At 42.8% G+C, this 18,634-nt stretch overlaps 1 protein-coding gene across 2 annotated transcripts in view; it reads right to left on the bottom strand.

Annotated features, from left to right (window-relative positions):
- The window catches only part of iglon5 (IgLON family member 5), a 134,309-nt gene that overhangs the window by 99,771 nt on the left and 15,904 nt on the right, over window positions 1–18,634 (bottom strand). The window contains exon 2 of one of the 2 annotated variants that reach the window (XM_086217966.1): window positions 16,006–16,135. In XM_086217966.1, coding sequence (XP_086074092.1) covers window positions 16,006–16,066 — 61 coding nt within the window. In that variant the 5' untranslated portion in view covers window positions 16,067–16,135. Of the gene's footprint in view, window positions 1–16,005; window positions 16,543–18,634 lie in introns of those variants that run through there. The other variant, XM_086217967.1, reaches the window with a different exon arrangement.

Below are 18,634 nucleotides of genomic sequence, written 5' to 3'. Positions count from 1 at the left end.
ATCTTTACTCTGACCCCAATCTTCGAAGAGCTCAGAAATGACGTGCGACTGCTGCGCCGCTTCAGACCGGTGATGTATGGCAAGGTCATCTGTCAACCCTGTGTAATTAACTAGGTGGCCTGAAAATGCGCCTTTAGGATACCATTAACCCATGATAGCCTAACAAGGCTGTGCAAACACTGACTAAACATATTGGCAAATACACATCTGCGACTGCAGTGAGTGGGAGAGGAAAGAGGAAAATCCATTTCATGAATATTGGATTTCATTATGAGGGTGAAAAAACAGCTTTGCTGTGGATCATTCTTTAATGACCCAAAGTCCACACGCATGAATCTTTTAGCAGTGGCTGTCTGTTTGATATAGCCAAAGGAATAAAAGAAAAAAGAGGGAGGAGAGCCATTTCCCCGAAGGATTTTGATGGACCACGAGGCGAGACTAGGGTTGAGCACCTGGATCATGGACCCACAATCCTCCTGGACAGGCATGTCAGTCTTTTGCAGACACAAAAAGAAGCAATGTGAGGTTTCATGTCTCAAACACACTTGTTGCATTTTTTTTGCTTTTTTCTGAGAAACTACAAATAAGAAACAAAAGGTTCTTTGTGTTTGTGTCAAATCTTATGATGTGACTTCATTATTGGACGCTTGAAGATGGTGTTATTTCTTTGTTCAGGGTATGTTTTAATAATGAGAGCAAACGCTTACAACGGAGCCTCCTCTCCCCTCCACACTGAGGGGTCTGACTTTACTCCTCTCTCAAGCCACTTGACGTCACCCCCTTCACTTAATCTCACCATATCAGACATCAGAGATCTCTGCCTATTGAAGTTCAGGGATTTCTGAAAGCCAGATAGCTTATTGGACAACAGCGTGAGCAGCTGCTAACAAACTCAGGCCTCTTACATTTTGTCAATGACATGCTACCACCCTAAAAACTTTGGATTGGATAGTCAAGGGGTTTTCTCCTCCAGCAACAAACCCGGCCTGTGAGTGTCCTCCAAAGAGGACCGTCTATTTGTTGGTTATATCAAAGCACAAAAGGGTTTGATGATAACCCAGAAAGAGGATTACAAGATTGAAAGGCCAGTATGCACACACATCAAAAGCTAAGAGCATATATGAAAATATCCAACATAACGCTAATTACTTTTAATTACAACAAGCGTCATATGGGCATCGCTTTGTTTTGTTTCGTGTTTTTATTTTCCAACAGGTAGCTGGAGATACTGTAAAACAAGTACCATTATTGAGCTGCTTAAAGTAAGGAGCTTCAACCAAAGATGCAGGTGGTGGTAATAGAGGTATGAAATGAATGTGGCGGCCAACCTGGCAAAGCTAATAAATAAAGCAAACAACCACAGCCAGAAACAGCCCTGCACACCGTCTGTATTCGTCTCAACTAACTATGTGGCTCATCTATCGTCTGTGCAAAGCACGGTCCATCCCAAGAGTGGCCTTACCCTTTCCAACTCAGCCAATTACCTCCTCCAATGCTGCATTCTTCGTACCCCCACTTCCTTACATGCAGGAGCCATTACAGGATCCTTCTCCACTTGACCTTCTTAGAAAAAAAAGGATTCATCAAGACCTCATGCATAAGCGATCCAGTCAATGTCACTGGAAAGTCAATGGTTAGCAATATGGGGTCTGGGGCTGCTGGAGTGTGTGTGCATGAATGAAATCATTTGAAGGCAGGAACCAAAAAAATGTGTTTTTTAAAAACATTCCTGTTCATGACAGACATGAGCTGTGATCCCTTTCAGGCTTCCCATCAGCCACACTTAAATCTGATAAATGGTGCGCTAAGCCATACTTTGATTCCCTACAATTAAAGAGCTTCCTTTTGGAATGCCTTACATGGTTTTCCCTCTGAAATATATTGCAAACCCCTTTGTGGAATATTAATATTGTCATAAGGAAGTATTTTTTGTTGTTTTTTTTTTTTGCCTCTTCCTTGTTATTCACACACACACACACACACACACTATATATACACACACACACACACATACAATTAAGCTGCAATCTTAAAGCAAGTTAAAAAAAGATAGGAATGTTTATTTATTTTAAATATTCTAGTTGTGTGCGCGGAAATCCATGACAGTGGAATACAATTTGCTTTATTGATTTGATTTTGCCTCGGTCTCTTGTTTTAACAAGCATGGCATCAATAACATCATTAATATCAGTGCCCATTTACATTAAACCCACTGCAGAAGGATGATGTGACAAGGGGCAACATGGCAAGAGAACCACAGCATAATTGTGAAGATAAGGTGTTCCCCCTGTTGATCAGGCCGACACAGAAGGTTGACATCTCTGATGGAACATTTTATCACATATGTCCATATCCCTGTAGGCATTATGGTGCCCCAGAAAAAGCAAACAGATGGCCGGGGGTTGTGCGTCCATGTCTTTAAGTGTGAGCTGAGAACAGGAAGTAGCAACGGGTGAGTGGGCACAGTCAGACAGGCTGAGGGGTCCCAGGGGTGGAACACTAAAGCATAACTTTTAGAACACAAACTGACTGGCTTTAACAATATCATAAATGCGGTGCTTCTGTAATGTAATTCTATTCACTTCCATGTTTGGCTGACTAACGCTGTCCTCTGAATTTAAATGCTGCTATTTCTAAAAGCCATTGAGTCTGTATGGCTCGACAATTTCTGTTGTGCCATCTTTTCACTTGTATAAAAGAGAATCACTGCTCATGTTTAAGTCCTGGATTTACAGAAAAAAAAAATCAGTGTACTGCATCACACTACTCTGTCAAAATGCTGACCATCTCTATATTTGAGAATAAAAGCCTTGCTGTCATGCAGGGAACAGAAGAATGGGGCATTAAGTGGCAAGCGATGGCACAAATGCTTCTTTTTCAGGACATGATATCAAACATATTTGCTGAAGTGCATCTTTTGAGCCGGGGTCAGGCTGGGAACAACATCAGCACACAGATGCAGGCAGACACAGACACAGACACAGGCGCACACACACTACACTAACTAACTTGCAGCCAAGAGCACAATAACTAAATTCACATGCACCTCAACAGGAAACACAGTGCAGATAAACTCAACTATGCCGACAGAATAACAACTACGACCACACAGAAAGCCAACAGCACAATGACGAGAAATCAATTGTATCTCCACAACACATGCTTTACAGTACACTCAATGAAAGCCAGCATCACATCGACTAAACACACTCTCTCTGTTTAAGCCACCTCTGATATCAACAAAAACAAAGCCTAATAAATGCCAGTAAACTCTGAGGGTCACATGTAGCAAACAGAAGAAATACTTTACTGGCCTAAATTACCCAAAATGAAACCTAACAATGCCTCTCAGCTTTGAGAAAAATAATCCTTGCTATTAAACTAAATCACTCTGATAACAGGGTGTCTTGAGGAGTTCTTCCATAATCTTTGTCCCGGGTTCATTTTTCATCTTTCCACCTGTTGGACGGAGTCACCAGTCGGCCAAATCTTACACACTGTACCTACAAAGGTCCAACATAAGGCAAGTCTATTCCTGACATCAGTGACTCAAAACCCCGTCCTCTTGGATTTAGAAACGCTGTATACGGCTGAACTGAACTGCAATTTTGAGAGGAAAATTGTTGCACTTTAGTCGATGAGCTTGTACCTCACTCTTCTGCACCCCCCCCCCACCACCACCACCACCTGCACCCCCCCCCCCCAAAAAAAAGTCGAGAGAAACTCTTAATAGAACCACAAAGTCAATAAAGCCTGATCGTGATGGATTTAACAGGGGATCAATCACGTCAGGCTGATTGAGAAAACACCTGCATGGTCTGGCCCGCATTTGTCATGTCTGACTTAGCTGCCTCCCTGTAGTATACAGATCAATTCTGATTACAGCTGTCAAACCCTAAATAACAAACAAAGGTGACTGTCAGTTTGATAAAGCAGATAAAAACAATACATGGGCCAACATGATGCTTAATGCAAGTGGTAAATGTAGATATTTAACATCTCTCGTTCAGCCACGATGTGAAGTAAATCCTCAGTGTTGTGGGTCGCCCTTCGGCATCAGCCTGATAGGGATTTTGTTCTGTCATTTTGTAAAACAGTGCTCTCTTACTTCACATATTCTATTGTGTATTGGCGGCATCTCATTATACCGTCACATTGTCTGGGACTAGATTTTTCATCTTCAAAGTGCTGTTTCAAGGTACTTGTATTACATTTTTTTGGTAAACCTGTCAATCAGGCAGCAACGCATAATAGTTTAGTTTTTAATGGAAAAGTGAAACAGATGGAGTCAATCCTTGGTCAAAAATTACAACTAAGTCTTAGCGCAACTCCAAAGAGTAGCTACACGTGAGATGGAAAGGAATAGTAAACACCTACATGGCCACAGCCACTCTCAACATGAAAGCATACAAGTACTTTAAGGAATACATCAAATCAAACTCTCAAATCAGTATGTTGTTGTTACCTCAATGATTAATGCTCACATGTTCACTTTTAATGTTAGAAAACGGTGGTGTCAGATCATGATTGACAGCTGGCATTAACAGATTGCATTCAGAGAATTGCTTTTCAACTTCAGAACTATTTAAGTCGATTTTTTTTTTTTTTTTTTCCATTTTGGACCATCATTGGTATTTCTAAGTAAATGACCTGAGTACATCTTCCACCACTGTATTGACTTGTCAGCAAAATATCTCATATTAGAATACTGTTGCCCAACATTAAGCAGCTAATTGGCCTTTTCTGAACACCTTCATTATTTCTTAATGGAATTGGAGGTCTGGTAGCCAGATAAAGGTCACATTGATGCAGTCGCTACCCCCTTGATGGGGACAGAGTGGCATGTTTTGCTGCAAAATGAGTCATTTCTAAAGCAAGTGAGGGGTGTGCACAGAGCCCAGTATTAGTGCCTGTATTTACTGAGGCAAAAAAAAAGGATTTGCATTTGAATAGAAGTGGGAAAAGTGCATCATTTTCTAAAGTACGGCACATATATTAAATTGTAAACATGATATGTATTTAGCTGTTTAATTTCATTTTGGTTTAAAGTTGTGCAGGAAGAAACAGAGCGAGCAGTCAGGTCACTAAAATGAAGCAAGTAAACTTTTACAACTTAAAGACTTAAAGTCGTAAAAGTTTTGTCTACTTTACTGTAACAATGCTGCAGGCATGAGCTCACCATCCGGTGGCGATTTCAGTCCACCGTCTCCATCCCTTCAGCTCTTTATTGTGCCGCAGTTTTCAAAGCCCCTTCAGCCACAAGAAAACGATGACAACTTCACTTCTTGCTAGTTAGGAGCAACCTCAACCCTTAAATTCTTAGCCAAGATTTGGACATGGTGAAAACCACAGGCCTGCTCATTTCTTTGGGTGAATAGTTGTAGAAATATACAAATATGGTGAGAACATTTGCTGTCAGAGGAGGGAGGTTCATGCATGTTTGCCCCCCGGCTAATGAAAGAGATTCCTGTACCAACCATGGTTTTACAGGGTCACCGCTGCTGCATCCGGGGCGTAGCACCTCCCACAATGATAGGCCCACATACAAACAAGCCAAAGCATTTTATTCTACTCTATCGTGCTGCCAGCACAACAAAGAGACGTCTGGCTGCAAAACTACGTGACCATCCAATTGTTAACTTTACTATATTATAGTTGGCACATTTGCACAGCTGCACATTTTGTGTGCATGAACACCTTGATGTAGCTTTACTAATTAGATGTAACACTGCGTTGGATAACAAGTAGTTGCCATACAAATGTCTCCAACAGCCAAATGGCATAACATGGTGACAGAACCTTCTCCCTGGTTATGATGATCATGAAACGTTGAAGTTGGTGTCTGCGACAAGTACAGGTGTACATCCTCCCTGGTCTCCTCCCGCCCGTGCCAATGTTTTCAGATAAATCTGAGCTTTGCAGGTGAGCCTTATCAACTTGGTAAATAACATAATAAAAAAATAACATGGTAGCTGATCTTTACTCATTCATTTAACAGCTCCATTGAGTGTCTGAAATATCTATTTAAAGGTAGAAGGTGTTATTTTGTCAGTAAATTACACATTCTTAAATCTCTGAAGTGAATCTGTCAGGAAGGGCTGTCATTATCATGCATTGTGCTGATTATTGTATTGTAATATTCACTGACAGCGAAAGCAACTTGTCACATTGATTGAGGAATTGTCCAGATCTCAACTAACCCCGGGAACACCTGTGTTTCCAGCACTATGCATGGAATATGTTGAACACTCTTTGCATAGCGTGGAATATCAGGTTGTGGCAATAATTTGCATTGTGAGATATATTTACATGCACTGTTATTGTAATCACTGCTGCAACCTGGAGTGAGTTCCATATCCCCCAAGGACACGATGTTAAGAAATTTTCACTGCAAAGTGTCCTTTGCATCTCTGGATTGATATTATGCATTTAGCGAGAGCAAAAGGCCAAATACATAATATTTTCTGCTTCTGTGGCATAAATATGAGATAAAAACAACAGATACTCCTCGTTCCAACTGCCACATTCCTGCCACTCACGCACAAAGGAGAATTTACCTTGAACGATTGCAGCCGGGGAGAACCTCTAACAGAAAGCCATCCTGAAAATATCTACCATGTATTTCACATTGTGAAAAGTTCTATTATATTAAACTGATCCATACAGGAAAGGGAAAAAGAGAAAATCATGCATCATCATACATAAATCAATAAGAAAAAAAAGAAAAGAAGTCCACATTTCAACCGTTTATGCACAAATGGTGATGTCAGAATACATAGTGTCAACCTGTTACATCACTGGGTTCCATTTATATGTTTCAGTGCTTCTTTTTAAATATCACATTGGGAAGGGTTAATGGAATACAAGATTTTATACTACTTGAGGTGCAGTTAATGCACTTTATGGGTGATGGATCTAGCAACCATTTAACTCACACTATAAAATAATCCACCTCCACTAGTGAGAACAACAGTGATAGTTAGCCTTTCGGCTAAATCCGGTACATTTACATTTGTTTCCGTGTTGATTAATGTCATTGTCCCTTTTAGAAATAAAACACTTTAGAAAAAAGTATAATGCAAATAAATGAGGTAAATGTACTTGTGTAACAAATGAATATCCAATAGTAAAGGTCTACTGATGAATATGTTTCAATATGAGATTTGATATGGATTGAGTGAATGAGGAAATTAAACAGTGTATGGTTTTGTGAGATGAAGAAGAGACCATTATGCCTCATTTCCAAGTACAAATATTTCAGGCCTGTCCATTAATGCACTGAGAGCGGATGTGTTCACGAAGCTCCACCTTCCAATCATTTTCTATGTTATTTGCATCAAGAACATTGAAAAATGGAACTTTTGCTGTAAAGTTCAGATGCACTGTGGACACTGTGCTAGCAGAAACAAGCTAACAGGCTGGGAGTGAACAGGTTTTTAATTGCTCTGCAGCTCTCGCTGAAGGGTTACGCACATGTAGGTCTCAAAAAACAGACTAAACTTTCCTCCCTCTGGGTTTTCATTCCCTGGGGTCTACTAAAGTACAGGCGCCAGGCGTGTGTACACAGAAATGAAGTGTTTCAGAACTTTCAGAACATTATGATCATGGACTTTTCCGTATCAATCCTGTGGCATCTGTTGTTTTGGAGTGTAGTAATTCTCATTTTCTGAAAATTGCATCCGCGATTACAAGTCTCATTTCTGAAGACTCATTTATGCTCATGCTAATGCTACGATGTTTCATCATTAATTGCCTGTTAAATACAGGTGTGTTTAATTTACTTTGTCCTGAAGAAGACCATCTGTGGTATCTGTCACTCAAGCGACACAAATGAGCATGAGTAGTGATTAAATGCACAATGTTTGAATATTTACATATGGCAGAAGGTAGGAGTAGTGGTGTTTATGAAGCGTGATGTACTGCGGTGTCTAGATGTATTATTAAACATATTAGCATAAACTTGACCTTGTCATCCTTCCAATGCATAGAGACCGTGCAAGTGCTGTTCACACTGACATGCCAGAAACTTTATTTCAGATGGCTTCCTATTGAACATCCTGTCACAGCTACAATTTAATATCTACTATTTACATTTAGTGATAAATGAAGTTGAGAGACTTCGCACAAAACATGTTTTTGTGAAGAAAATTTTGCAAATGAAAACTCTCACATTTGTTCAGCTTTCTCAGATCGTTTTTTTTTTTTTCAAACCTCACACCTTTACTGAGCATCCTGGCCTGAAGACATCTACAAATTGAATGCAAGTCATAGTGCCACCTGGTTGCTCAGATTCCTCAGATTGGAATAAGTCCCAAAAATCCTTCATCAGTTGAGCTCTAGTGATGTCCTGACAAGCGGATAGAGGCTGCATCTAGACTGCTCACATGCGCTCCCCTTAGGTTGTTTACTAACGGATACAGGATGTGATCAAACCCTCCTTCAGAGCTTCCACCACGCTGCCATGATGACACCACAGGACTCACGTCAACTGAGGTCAGTTACATCTTTGTTCAAATAAATCTCTTGATCACAGCAACAAAATGGGATATAATAAAATGCATCGATGCACCATATCATTGAATTGTCTCAAATTGTGTTAGAGTTAAATAAGTTATTGTGAGCATAAAGAGAGGTTGAAGTTAATGGAATTTCACTCACTGCACCGCAAAACTGGGAAGCAGCCCTGGCTTTTAGCGTTTTCCAACCCTAGATCTAATTAGAGAAATATCATGAAACAATAAGACAGCAGTGTCTTCTCCCAAACCCAATTAATACTCTATTACACCACAGTTGTTTGAAATATCACAGAACATCCAAGTTACCACAATATGATATTTGCTTCTAAAAATACTCCTTTTATCCTTTTGCTTGGAAATATTCTCCAAACTCAACATTTGCAGGAACTGGAGGAAGGAGTCCAAATCTTTCAAGACACTGTTTAACATTTCGTTGTAAGCCCCTTTTATGGGCTGTCAGAGCCAAAGCCTTGGAGAAATTCTGCTGTCTTTACTGTCAGGATGTTGCTCAAATAAGGACACTTTATTACAAGAAATATCCTACTGGCACCTTCACAGCTGGAGCCGGAGCAATGCTGGAGCCTTAAGCAACAGGAGAATAGCAGCATATCACTAAATCACAGCATAAGCTCTGAGTGGTGGGCGATGCCTTCGCCAAGAACTGCCTACCACTGGGCATGGAGATGGTGTGTTTGCCTAATTATGTGGCTTTTGAAATAGCAATACCAAAACATGCAATGTAGGCTGATTGCTGTGTATACTGGCAATCTTACAGAGTATCAAAATCTAATTTGTTATGTAACCTGTTGATTCCTGACAGGCTCCTAACCACTTATTAGCATGTGGGCACACTACATGAGCATCTTATTAGGGAAGTGCTGCCTCGCTGAAATGACTCCCTAACCAGAGGCATACCACATTAGCACCAGCTCCTTTATGCCACAATATCACACAATAAGTGACCCTGAAACAATTTTACTACTCCCACTCACAGCAATATCACCCAAACAGAGTTTTCATTGGCAGGATAAAGCTGCCATGTTTTTTTATTCCACCTAATCATCTGCCGGCAAAATCAATCCATCTCGATCACTGCCTGTTGCGGGTCTTTGAATCCCTCCTCCCTTCCCTCCCTCACACCATCTGTCTCTCTTCCCGTGCTCCCTCCCAGCAGCCGTCCTTCAATCATTTTTTCATAACTCCTCCATCTCTCTTGCCTGTCCACCCTCATAAGCACCTTCTGTCTTTTTTTCTCCTCCTACCTCTGCATTAAACATACATACGCCGCATATAATATGTGTTTTGTGTGAATTTGGCTGTGCTTAATTCACAGCAGCACTATCTCAGCCGCTGTCCAGCTCATTATGTTCGCCACACACCCACACGGACTAGCGCTAACTCCTGACAGGAATTAGAATTTTGTGAAAGTCAGGAGGGGAGAAATTCTTACTGTCGCTATTATGTAGTGCTAAAGTCCAGTGGCCCAGCTTCTCATATGCCCTTTTCCCCATAGGAGACAGTGTTGGTATGTGGTGCTCGTTAGCACACCCTGTGTCGCTTCTCCACTCCTCACTCATACCCTCTCTCTCTCTGTCTATTAAAGCCTGGGACACAATTATCCCCATTCTCTGTCTCTCTCTTTCACCCTCCATCTCTCTCACACTCTGTGAATGAGAGAACACAATTACCCCTGTTCCCTCGCTCCCTTCTTTTTTCTGCACTTTATCCATTCCTCCCGTCTCTATCTCTCTCTCAGCCTCTTATGGCTTCAGGAGAAGTCTGTGAAGGGAGCAGCTGCTGAAATATTTATTGATCTGTTTTCCTCAGTTTTATTTATTTCCCTCTCGTCCCTCTTGCCCTCCCTACCCCACCGCACAGACCCAGAAACACCTCCAGCACCACGAGATGTCAGAGGCGGCGGATGGGCTGAAAATCCACAACATGAAACCATTATTTAGCTTTTGTTGCACCCACTAGTTTTACCTGTGTAAACAAAACGAGAGGCGCGAGAGCAGGATGGAGGCAAATGTGCGAGCAGCAGCTACCGCGCCAACAGATGCGCCACAGATTGAGCCGTGAGACAGGTGGATTGTTCTGCATATTCTGATGCCACGCAGCCGCTGCAGGCGAGTGTTGACAGTAAAACACAAAGGTGCTGCTCTTTTTTCCCCCCCTGTAAGGAAAAGAAGTTGTAAAAGGAACACAACTGCAGGTTGTTGAGGTAATAGTAGTCATGGTAACAATGCCGGGAGCAATTATAATTACAATAGTAACAGTGCTTGTACTGGACTAAATAGATTCACTGATGAACCTGGCGTTATCTCAGCATAATTAGAGGGCTTCCATGCTATCGTGTGTCCCCGTGGTAAATATCCGCCCTGTAAAGGGGGAACGTTTTGAGGGTTACTCCAACGGTGAGCACTTCAGCACTCATTTGAAACTAATGTTATTCTCCGGCCTTCTGCACAAGTGATTAAACTTCCAAACACACACAAGGGAAAGATCCCCCACATAAACACAAGCACAGGCCGCAACACAAAAAAACACACAAAAAGCTAAGCCATCGCTAGGCATGGCCTGCATTACTGCCTAAGCCTTTTCCATTGATTTGCCGGCGAGCTCCTTGTCTTTTGGTAATGAGGACAGGGAGAGAAACGGGACCCTCGTCCCTGCCGGCTCCCTTAGGACTAGCCGCCTGCACTAATCTGAATTGTGTTTCCAATGATGCTTATTCCCCAGCACAAAAAAAGACTAGAAGGACGAGGAATAGAGGGAAGAAATCACACAGTGCTCTCTCCCCTCTAACAGCTTTCATTCCTCTTAAATGTGTAACATCTGCACACCACCAAACAAGAAAAATATCTCTTTCTGCCTTCCTTTCTCTTTCTCCCTCCTGATAGCTCAATCCACAGTCTGGACTGAAGCCTCGAAAGCTAAAGGGATGAAATTTGCTCTCTGCTGAGGCATATTAGATTTTCTCGATATGACGGCTATTGAAAAGGGATCAATAACTTATTAATATCCGCGTTGATGAATATATAGAAAGACGTCCCCCATGTCCCACAAAGCTCGGCTTCATTGGCTTTCCATTGATTTACCACTTGCATCTTCAACAAGGGAACTGTTGAAATTCATCTTCCCAGTGGTCCGAAAGGAGTTAGCCCTCTCTGCATGCATGCATGCATGCATGCATGTGTTTATTTCTTAGTGCGAGTGTGTGTATGTGGGTTTGTGTTTGTGCATTTCCTGCGTGGGCTGATGTGAGTACACGAGCCACCACTTACTCTGGCTTCTGTACTGCCACTCTGCTCCCTCTTGAATGATCCTTTCCCTGCACTAAATAAAACAAAGCCTTTTCATTATTACAGTGAGAACCCAGAGCTCATGTTGAGACTCACACCTGGGCCAATGAAGGTCTTCAAGCTGGGACTGGGACACGGCGAGGACAAGAAGAGGTTGTACAGAAGTGAGTTACAGTAATTAAATGCAGTATCACTACCTGTCCCGAGTTGAGAGCAGTTCCTTTCCATTACACTGAACTCCATATATTATAACTGTAATTATAATTGCAAACAAGTCTCCCTGTAATTATTATTTATGACACTATGTGTAATTGCAAACCCAGCAAACCAGTACGTGAGGCCCAGTAAAGTGTTTATCAAAACCGACAGCAGAAATCTCAAGGGCAATGATCGTTTGCAGCAACGTATATGGCTCAGCATCCTCCAAGGGTTTGAACCCGTGACCTCTAAGTCACAAATCTGGCTGGAGAGCTGCTAAAACTACACAATGCAGAGTTCAGTTTCAGCCCTCCTGGTCAAAGGGTCAGCAGCTCAGGAGTTCATCTCTGACTGGGTCGTAATTATGAATGCTGCAAAACCCACAGACTGAGGGCATGATAATGACCACTGTTATGGTAATTTGGTTGTCCGCTTCTGGTTCTGTCCTTGAAATCACTGTCACTGTAGTCATATGCCACATGTCTTTACCAAATATTAATGACTGAAATAGGAATCAGATTAGTTTCTACACAATCTTAATGCGTGGTGAGTCATCAGCGGGTTGACTCTTTTCAACAATGTCTGGCAAGATTTTAAATGTCTCTGCAGCTTAAAGCTTAAAATTGGGACTTCTGACTCACTTGGGCATTACCTGACTTAGCGATGCCTACACACACACACACACACACACACACACACACACACACACGTATTTATGCTTCTGAACCTTTCATGCATCCAGCGTAACAAACCAGGTTTCACCTATTCCATCACAGCTCCGTTCTCTTCCAGTCTTGGGTCAAAACACGGTTGGATTTTCATGTATTTGGCTCCACGAGGGATTAGATTCACTGGAGGATGTTGGATGCAACGCACCTTATCACCATAAGAAATAAAAAGGTGAGACCCTATCTGGACAAACATTCAGAGCACAGACCCACTCGAGGCTAGTTAAACCCCTCCCAACCCTCATCCCTGAGGCTCTCAAGTCCAAATCCAGACCCTCTCACTCCAGCACTTACAGATAAATAAAACCTGCCAAAATGGCAAAGCATTTGTGAGCCAAACATGGAAAAACAACAGCAGACAGAAATCGTGGATTTCAAAGGGAGGAAGCAAAAGCAGATAGAGGCCTTCCAGAATAGGAGCACAAGGCATCTGTTGATGCTGGCACCTCCCTGCTCTCCATCTCCAAGCCAATGGTGGGGATTCAGTGTGTGTGTGCGCTTTCATGTGTGTGAGGGGGCAAGGAGGAGGAAGAACATGTGCAATGTGCATTGACCCCACTTGGCCCCCATATGTTGCTGAAGCAAGAAGGATCGCGGGCTACAAAGCGGTGCACCTGTTCTCACCTATGTTCCAGCACTGGACACTTCCTCCTCCACCCAGAACCTCCATCACAGCAGCACCTCTTAATGGCAGCTGATCATCAGGACACACCACAGTCTCATGTGTGATTGCCAGTAACTGCTATAATATTATCTTTAAGAAGTGTTGATCTATATTCAGTGTTAAAATTGAATCCTTTGATACAGAATATAACCTTAGACATCCTCGGCTGTGACCTGTATGTCATTAGACAAAGCAATTTCTTTTGTCATCTTCTTTTCACTACATCTGTGACATTATTCTTATCATCAGATCTTGCAGGTTTCTGTCTAAACAGAAATCCTTCGAACAAAGGGTGAATTGTTTAACGTCTTGTGGAGGTGTGTGAATACAAACTGGACGTCATATTCAGTATACTCACATCTTTTATTATGTGAGTATACTTTTATATTTTTTTGTCTCATAAGATGAAACAGATTTAGATTTAATTGCAACCAGCCTGTGTGCCAGAGATATGTGGATATTTTACTGTGTGATCAGGTGCTCGGCCATCCACCTTTCTGGAATTATGATTCTCAGAAGTGTTAAGTAAAAAGGCGAGAAATAAATGAGGTAGGGAAAGGAATGATGGCGTGCCAGGACAGGAGCTGGGCATCACACCCGTGGACTGGTTTGTGCATTCACACGCCAAGCCAGTAGGAGACCTTTGAATAGACTAAAAGCCCCTTTCCAACCTGGTTGGCATGCTATTGTAAAGGTCTGAAACACATTTTACTCAGTTTCTGAGTAGAAAATGCCATTCGCTCCTAATGAATATTTTTCATGCATAATGTGGAGAGGCTGAATGAATGATAATCACTGTCAAGAGGAGTATCTTTAGATTAATAAAATATTGTAGAAGCAGTGCAGTCATTCAAAGGAATTTGTTTTATCAATCATTAACCGCCCAATAATAACTCACGCACAGACTATTAAACAGCAGTGGTGAAGCATTTAGGCAACCACACATTGCACTGACTCTAAGGAGCACAGATACAAAGGATTATTCCACTGCTGCATGATTTATCAAGCAGTGGACGGTGCCCTTTTAACAGTCATGTTCTTCCTTTATAATGCATGCCTTCGCCTTAAAAGAGGGACGTGTTGTGGACCTGCAGCAACACAGGGCAGCAGGCGGGATACCTCGCCAAGATGAATCTGATTCACATGTGCCGCAATGTGCACAACTCACATCAATATCTAATCATTCCTCAACTGCGGCTCACATGATTGGTCACACCTTCACATTGCAGAACCCACAGGTTATAAATTCAGAGGGCTGAGGGCTGAGATGAGGGTCAAAATGGTTGGAGAGTTGGTTTGTGTGTGCTGCTGAGCCCCGAGTGTTTGTGTGTGTCCTGCGGGGCTGTCCGTCTGCTCGCTGCCGGGTACGGAGAAGGGGCTCGCTGTGGCAAGCCAACCATGACCGGTTGGGCTCTCCTGCCCACAAGGAGTTAAGGCGCAGGAGCCTATAGCCCATCTGCATCTGCAGGTTGTTAACCTCACATCTTATTGCACTGACACATCAATTATTGTTATTAAGTGACAGAGTAATTTATTTATATACTGATTTCCCTCGAGGACAGAGGCAGGACTAATTGAGCCAGGTGTGTGTGTGTGGGGGGGGGGGCAGTCCATACAATATAAGCAGGGGGAAATTTGCTGTGTGCACAACCAATATTTGTGGGGGTGGGGGTGGGGTTGGAGGGGTCCCACAGCATGTTGAGGATATTAGGGGATGACAAGATGAAAAATGCACGAATGTTTTAATATTCAGCGGTCAGGTTCCCTGTGGACGACAACAACAACATTATCTGTCAGTGTTATTCATAATCAGGATCAGATTTACATGACGTCTGAAACGAACTGGTTGTGTAAGAATGCCAAAGGTTTGGAGCTGGAGGAATTCTAGAGCAGAAGAATGTTTGTTTGTTCACTAGTGGAATAGATGTTTATGCTGGTGTGTGCGTGTGTGTGTGTGTGTGTGGGGGGGGGGGGGGGGTGCGGCTACCCATCCAGCGCATATTTGACCCAAACTGTCCATCCGTCATAATTTATCTCTCTTTGTCTCTCTCGACCTTGGTTTTGGAGGAAGGGAACACAACAATGCCCCCCTCTTCTGGGTATCTCTGCATTGCTTCTACCCCCTTTACTTACGTTAACACCACCCTACCCACCCCACTGTCTGCTCACGGGATACCCGACCATTCATGTCACGTAAGAGCGCAAGGACTTGGAACGGGAGTGTTATGTGTTTGTTATTCATATATATATATATATGAATAATCTTTACATGCATGCCTCGTTGCTGAACCACGAGCTTCGTTTGGAGATGAATCTGGCGCTGCGCTCACACGCACACGTACACGCACATCTCTCTCTCTCTCGCTCTCTCCCTCTCTCTCACTGCATTTATATCTTCATGAGCAAATGGAAAGCCGGAGCTCATATCAGACGTGTGAACCACAGGCAGGTGTACCCTCCCGCCCACCACTACCCCATTCTCTCCTCCTCCTCTTCATCATCTTCATCATTAGTATTCACCTCCACCATTCAGAAAACGTAAAAGGGATAAGCAGCAGCACGGAACCGCATCGATAAAGTAGCTCATGAGAACTTACCTTTCGACAACAGAACCAGGATCAAACCAGCGAGCACGTTCCGCAAGAGGGGGCAGCCCATGATGGAGTTCGGATGGATTTTCTGCTTGTTTTTGTAGCCAAATGCCTCCGTATTCCTCCTGCAGGGTATCTGAGTATGAAACACCCAGCGTATGAATGTCAACAGCAATAGTCCAACGCTTCTACATGTGACTGGACGAAAACATCCACTTGACTTCCTTCTGATGATCCCCCCCCCGACGGGCGGACAGGCAGACAGGCTTGTTTATCTCCCGTGTTAAAATCTCTCAGCCAGAAAAAAAAAAAAAAAATGTCAGAGCAGGAAAAACAAATATCCCAGTTTGGCTCTCAGTCCATTGAAGAAAAGAGAAGCTGCTTTAGAAAATGCATGGGAAGAGGGAAGAACTGCCCAAGAACTTGACATGAATATGTTATTTTTTTATGACAGGGACCAGGATGAGGTCTGTGCGTCCGGACCACTTGAGCCTAATTAGCCCGCTCCCGTGTGTCTCTGTTGGTATGCTGCGCGTCTCGTCGCTCCGCACACCGCGCGTTGCAGGCAGCAGCAGCAGCAGCACCGAATGAGAGGCGCTCAAGAAAGAGCATGATTGACAGTTCAAGGGGAAGCCTTTCTCCCAATCGCAGGCCCCAAGGAAGGAGGCGGAATTTACGATTGCACCAATGTCCCGCTAGGAGAGGCCGAACGGAGAGCACCGCCGGCCAATCCGAGTGATGCGGTAGGCGGGCGGTGTGAACAAGGCGAAGCACGGCGCGGCGATAATGCAATGTGATTTATAGCCACTTCGGTGCTGCTGCAGTACTCAGAGAAAACAGTCCGCTGGGGGGACGGGCAGGCATGATATCTAGAGGGACAGGGGTGGGGGGCGGGTGAGGGGCAGGTGGAGCCATACGGGCTCAGGTGCGTGTGGTTTTTGTTGACGCGGAATGAAAGCAGAACGAGGCAGAGTGACAGGTTGCACTGTGATGAGCAGATGTTGTTCAATAACTGAAAAATGAATATTGTCAGACCAGAGCAAGTGAAGCGTGGAGAAGCCGGCCCACGTATACAGGCTATAAGTTGCGGGTGGGCAGGGTGGGCTGGGTAAAACTGACAGAGCAGATTGTAGCAGCACTGCGGAGAACACACCATCTGATCACGCTGCCGACTTAATGGCAGGCAACATAAACCCATTTAGGGAGACACTTTATATTTATGGGGAGAGGACTAATGAGCTATTTATAACCATGCTATTCTCTTAGTTCCTGAGCTGCATCTGCTGCATAAAGCCAGTGAAGAAGTTGTCTGGAGTGAAGATCTATTTTTCAATAAAAGCCTCCTCCAATGGGGATTAACTCAGCCTGCACAGAGAGGGATCTCTGGAACCAGCACAGGTACCCTGACATCCATCCTGCTTCACAATCCTTTTTGTTTTTTGTTTTGTGCCCAAGATGCAAAATTAAAAATTCCATCACAAATCATTTGTTTCTCTTTACAGCTGCATTAGCATTTTCAAAAGCAGAAAAAAAGTTTCACAGCATTAACATAAAAGCCAATTTACCAAAAGGGAGTTTAGTAAAAATTACACTAGAACTTTTTTTTTTGCCCCTGTTGGCTGTGTATGGAAGCCTAGAAAAGCTGTGTTTGCCATAACAGTTTTTAACTGGTTAATTTATCACATTATCTCTCGATAACAGCCTTTTTCTGGAGATAACAAGCATTATCATAATTAAGACTGTTATCACGAGTTAACTGCGTTAAAAAAAAGTAATTACAAGAATGGCCTTTTTTTTGGATTCCACAGTTTACCAAAGCAATTTTCCATTAAAAATAAATCGCAATGCATTATCTCCAGATAAAGACCAAGTTCTAGAGATAACTAAGCTCCTTATAACAACAAAAAATATAATTAAAATTAACCCATTTCCACAAGATAACAGCATTAAAGTAATTACACGTAGTTTTCCACTCAAAGTAGTTTCACAACAAAAAATAAATGGCAACTTGAAGATTTACTTCTTGGATACTGAAAATTGGAACTCAATGTAGGCTTCTTTTTTTTCTTTTTTTTTGACATGTGATAGTGCTGAAGCAATTCAGTCGGGGCCATGAAAGTTAAATTTGACACCCAGAAAACTTTTCCACCTGCATTCATGAAGCTGTTATCGTGTTGTTTTCTTACAGATCATAGCCAGTAATGCACGCGCGCGCGCGCACGCACACACACACACACACACACACACACACACACACACACACACACACACACACACACACACACACACACAAAGAGCCAGTTTGTCCATTTCTGCATTTAAATTACAGGAGGCGCATTACTGAGACTTAATATGGGGCATTTCCATGCAAGATGATGTATTATTTCATTTCTGACAGATTCTTGACTGGTTTGCTTATCCCCCAATAAGCAATTAATGCTTCATAACTTATGTGCATAAGTAGTAAAGCAATGGCCTCAGATTTACGATATTCAATGAATACAGACAGCATATCTGCCCCAGATGAAAGATGGGAGGCTGAGTGCAAGATGAATGGACAGACACTAAAAGGATCCAGGACTGATTAACAAGTCAGCAAATCAAAACCCAGCAGTACTTAGTTATTTGTGATTTG

This window comes from Aulostomus chinensis, chromosome 11 (genome assembly GCF_037954235.1).
Source record: "Aulostomus chinensis isolate RoL2024-O1b breed Wild chromosome 11, RoL_Achi_v1.0, whole genome shotgun sequence".
NCBI classification, from domain to species: domain Eukaryota; kingdom Metazoa; phylum Chordata; class Actinopteri; order Syngnathiformes; family Aulostomidae; genus Aulostomus; species Aulostomus chinensis.
Note: the sequence above shows the minus strand (reverse complement) of the source record. Positions and strands in the feature narration are given on the sequence as shown.